At 49.1% G+C, this 2703-nt stretch overlaps 1 protein-coding gene across 1 annotated transcript; it reads right to left on the reverse strand.

Annotated features, from left to right (window-relative positions):
- Window positions 1–1442: 1442 nt before the first annotated feature.
- Window positions 1443–2414, reverse strand: LOC100450629 (olfactory receptor 2V1-like). Its single transcript, XM_024247717.3, has one exon. The coding sequence runs from the start codon at window positions 2391–2393 to the stop codon at window positions 1443–1445; it is 951 nt and encodes a 316-aa protein (XP_024103485.3). The 5' UTR covers window positions 2394–2414.
- Window positions 2415–2703: the final 289 nt, after the last annotated feature.

Consider the following 2703-nt stretch of genomic DNA (forward strand, 5'->3'; position numbering starts at 1 on the left):
CAGAAAGATATTTAATATTATAGAGCTTATGGCCAGGCATGGTGGCTCATGCCTTTAATCTCAGCACTTTGGGAGGCCAAGGCCGGCAGATCACCTAAGGTCAGGAATTCAAGACCAGCCTGGCCAACATGTGAAAACCCGTTTCTACTAAAAATACGAAAATTAGCCGGGTGTGGTGGTGGGCGCCTGTAATCCCAGCTACTTGGGAGGCTGAGGCAGGAGAATCACTTGAACCCCAGAGGCAGAGGTTGCAGTGAGCCAAAATCATGCCACTGCACTCCAGCCAGGTGAAAAGAGTGAAACTCTGTCTCGAAAAAAAAAAATTATAGAGCTTAAAGTAATTTGGTAGGTTGGGCATTACCTAAGTGATATCAGCAAGTGGTCATGGAATACACTGAGAAGCATCTACACAATGGAAAATCTTGCAGCCCCGTGACTAAGGAAAGTTACTTCTATTTTCACCAGTCCTTGGAGACACCTGCTCTGGCAGTTAAACCCCCAAGGGAAGGAGCCTCCTGCGAAGTTGTTTGCTTGTCTCAGCTACACCGACAAACCAGTCTTTCCCATGGGGAGGTGAAGAGGAAAACTGGACGATGAGGCAGGAACTTACTGATTTGAGCCCTTGCTTCCTCTCCTGTAAAATGGGCATAATATTTTCATCACAGAATGTTTCCTGTCAGAATTAAGCTGAGTGGACAATCTAAAATCATCCACGGTAGGCCCTGGGTGCCACCTCCCTCCACCTCTCCAAAGCCTGAAGCCCAGCAAACACCTCCCTGGGGTTTAGTCTAATCCTCAGGCCCAGTTCTGGCCTCTTTTCTGTCTGCCTTCGATGGAGATAATTTTTTTCTGTGAAAAGAGAATTCTACTGCAAATATGTACAAAGGGCAGGTACAGAGCTTAGAAGGATGGATACAAGTCCTGCAAATAGTTCAAACGAAATACTGAAAATAAGTTTTCAAATAGCAGATGAAATTCTGTCGCCACGCTCCAGTCTTCATTCCCCGAAGGGGAAGCAGTTCAGCCAATTTTCTCCTTACAGAAGCTGAGCTGACACAGAGCGGCACACACTGCTAGGGTGTGGTGAGGAGACAGCAGGCTTGGGGGATTTCCACTCAATACACAAGCAAGCAAATCTCTACCCTGTCCCTCATCATCTCAAAGACAACTCGTATGCTCTGAATACGTCTTTACGAAGTCTCCAGTTACACAGTGTGAGGGGTGGACACTCTCCAAAGAGAACTATAAAGGCTTACTTTCGGTCATCTGTAAGTTGTTCATCTAAGACCTTAGTGTTGGGCTATAACTGGTGTGACACATCATATAAACAGGTGTCATGATCCTAATCATTAATGAGAAAACCAGGACTGAAAATGAGCAAATTATTCACCTGACATCCCAGAGCCAAAAGATGGCAGAGCCAGGCACTGGATGCCCTGGGTTCAGTGCTGGCTGCCAATCCTGCAGCGGTCCAGCCCCTTCCTCAGTGCCCCCATCACCTCCCGGTTCCTCAAGCTGTAAATGAGGGGGTTGAGCACGGGAGTAAGGACTGTGTAGAAAACGGAGGCCGCCTTGTCATGGCTGGGGGCCCGGTAGCGCCTAGGCCTCAGGTAGATGAACATGGCTGCCCCATAGAAGAGGGTGACAGCTGTCAGGTGGGAGGAGCAGGTGGCCAGAGCCTTTTTCCAGGCCTGAGCAGAGCGTATTCGGAGCACAGCCCCTAGGATGCAAGCATAGGAGGCCACGATGATGGAGAAGGGAAGGAGAAGCATGAAGACACAGCAAGCAAAGAGGAGGGTGTCAAAAAGAGAAGTGTCTGCACAGGCCAGCTTCAATAAAGCTGGCACCTCACAGAAGAAGTGATCCACGCTCCTCGAGCCACAGTAAGGTAAGCTCATGGCTGCCACCATCTGAATCACTCCATCTGTTATCCCAAAGGCCCAGGAGCTCCCAGTAATCTGGAGACAGACCTTCTGATTCATGAGGATGGGATAGTGAAGTGGGTGGCTAATGGCCACGTAGCAGTCATAAGCCATGAGTCCCAGCAAGAGCCCCTCACATCCCACAACAGAGACAAAAAAAAAGCCAATTTGTATGCCACAGCCCACAAAGGAGATGGACTTCCTGCCAGACAGGAAGTTGGCTGCCATCTTTGGCACAATGTTACAGACTAACATGAGGTCCATGAGGGAGAGCTGGCTGAGGAAGAAGTACATGGGGGTGTGAAGTCCAGCGTCCATGTAGATGAGGAAGATGAGGAGGACATTCCCACAGAGGGCCACTGTGAAGACCGCCATAACCACGGAGAAGAGGACAAGGTCAGTCTGGCTATGGGAAAAGATGCCCAAGAGGAAGAAGCCATCTGTGTAGGACTGGTTCATCCATCTTCCCATGGCTTAGTCATTCACTGTCACCTGAGAACATAAGAGAAATTATAAGATTGAGTGACATGTCTCTATTGTGCTCCAAATTCTTCAGTTCAACAGCGTATGCTCTGAGACATGCAGGGGGACACTCTCGTATTCCTGTGACACAGATGACAGGACCTCTGCCAGCTCTGGAATTGGACTACACATCTGTATTCGTGCATATCCATACCCAGAGAGTGGAAATAGGATCATTTCATGTGCTCCAGGACTGTTGGACAATTCTCCTTCGGCCAGCAAAGCCCAGGCTTTCCACATGGCACTGCCTCTTAGCTGG

The sequence above is a fragment of the Pongo abelii genome, chromosome 4 (genome assembly GCF_028885655.2).
Source record: "Pongo abelii isolate AG06213 chromosome 4, NHGRI_mPonAbe1-v2.0_pri, whole genome shotgun sequence".
Lineage (NCBI taxonomy): Eukaryota > Metazoa > Chordata > Mammalia > Primates > Hominidae > Pongo > Pongo abelii.

Coding starts and splice junctions, on each gene's coding strand:
- LOC100450629 (XM_024247717.3), bottom strand. CDS start 2,393: ATGGGAAGATGGATGAACCAGTCCTACACAGATGGCTTCTTCCTCTTG.